General features: G+C 46.6%; 1 protein-coding gene across 1 annotated transcript in view; it reads right to left on the bottom strand.

Moving 5' to 3' along the window:
• LOC101988602 (olfactory receptor 51F2-like) overlaps positions 1–680 on the bottom strand; it is an 11,815-nt gene extending 11,135 nt beyond the window's left edge. The window contains exon 1 of the mRNA XM_005368865.1: positions 14–680. Coding sequence (XP_005368922.1) covers positions 14–680 — 667 coding nt within the window. The remainder of the gene's footprint in view (positions 1–13) is intronic.
• Between the last annotated feature and the right edge of the window lie 402 nt (positions 681–1,082).

Raw genomic sequence — 1,082 nt, 5'->3', positions numbered from 1 at the left:
ACAGTTCTAATGATCAAGACATAGGAAAGGAGGATGAAGACAGAGTCCACTCCAGCAGTGGAGATCAGGGCAGTGAGCCCAAGTGCACTGTTGACCCTGGTGTCTGTGCATGAGAGCTTCATGACATCGGGGTGGAAGCAGTAGGAGTGGCGGAGCACATGGCTGCTGCAGAAGGACAGTCTCTTCAGGAGCACTGCCAGGGGAGTCTGGATCAGTGTTCCGCGCGCAACCATTGCTGCCCCAATCGCTACTACTTTAAGATCAGTTAAGACAGTGGCATATCTAAGAGGATTGGAGATGGCCACATAGCGATCAAAAGCCATGGCCAGCAGCACTGAGGACTCCATGACAGTGAAGAGTTGGATGAAGAACATCTGTGACAAGCAGGCATTGAAGCTGATCTCCCTGGCATTGAACCAGAATATCCCCAGCATGGTGGCCAGAGTGGATATGGACAGTCCGAGGTCAGCTGTGGACAGCATGGAGAGGAAATAATACATGGGCTCGTGGAGGCTGGGCTGAGTGATAATGGCGAAGAGAATCAGGCTGTTCCCTGAGAGGGCAGTTGTGTAGAGAAGGCAGAAGGGGATGGAGATCCAGGTGTGGTAGGCTTCCAGCCCAGGCACACCAGTGAGCAGGAAAATGATGGAAGAAGATGAGGTGTTCTGGAGAGTTGACATATTGAATTCAAATCAGTATTTTCAGTTGAGTATCCTGCAATGATAGTATAGATTGATTTGTGATGCACTCAGTCCAAAGTGGATCACTTCACTAGTAAACTTTTCTGAAAGATAATAGCTGTTGAAATAGCTTATCGAAATGGAGAAAGAAAACCGAGGGGTCAATTGAGACTACTCCTTTAAGGGGCCAAAGTCAAGAAATGAAGAATTACATAAGGATGACACTGTATACAAAAATAATATATTAAGTGAATTAAGCCAGACTCAGAAAGGCGTAAACCACATGTGTTCTCTCCTTTATAGAAGCATCTCTAGAAACATATGAATGCGTAAGACAGAGCATAAGATGTGTATCTTAGGGGCTGTGACTAGAGCAGCAGCAAAGAGAGAAGGCAGTTACAC

Source organism: Microtus ochrogaster, unplaced genomic scaffold (genome assembly GCF_000317375.1).
Source record: "Microtus ochrogaster isolate Prairie Vole_2 unplaced genomic scaffold, MicOch1.0 UNK41, whole genome shotgun sequence".
Classification (NCBI taxonomy): domain Eukaryota; kingdom Metazoa; phylum Chordata; class Mammalia; order Rodentia; family Cricetidae; genus Microtus; species Microtus ochrogaster.
Note: the sequence above shows the minus strand (reverse complement) of the source record. Positions and strands in the feature narration are given on the sequence as shown.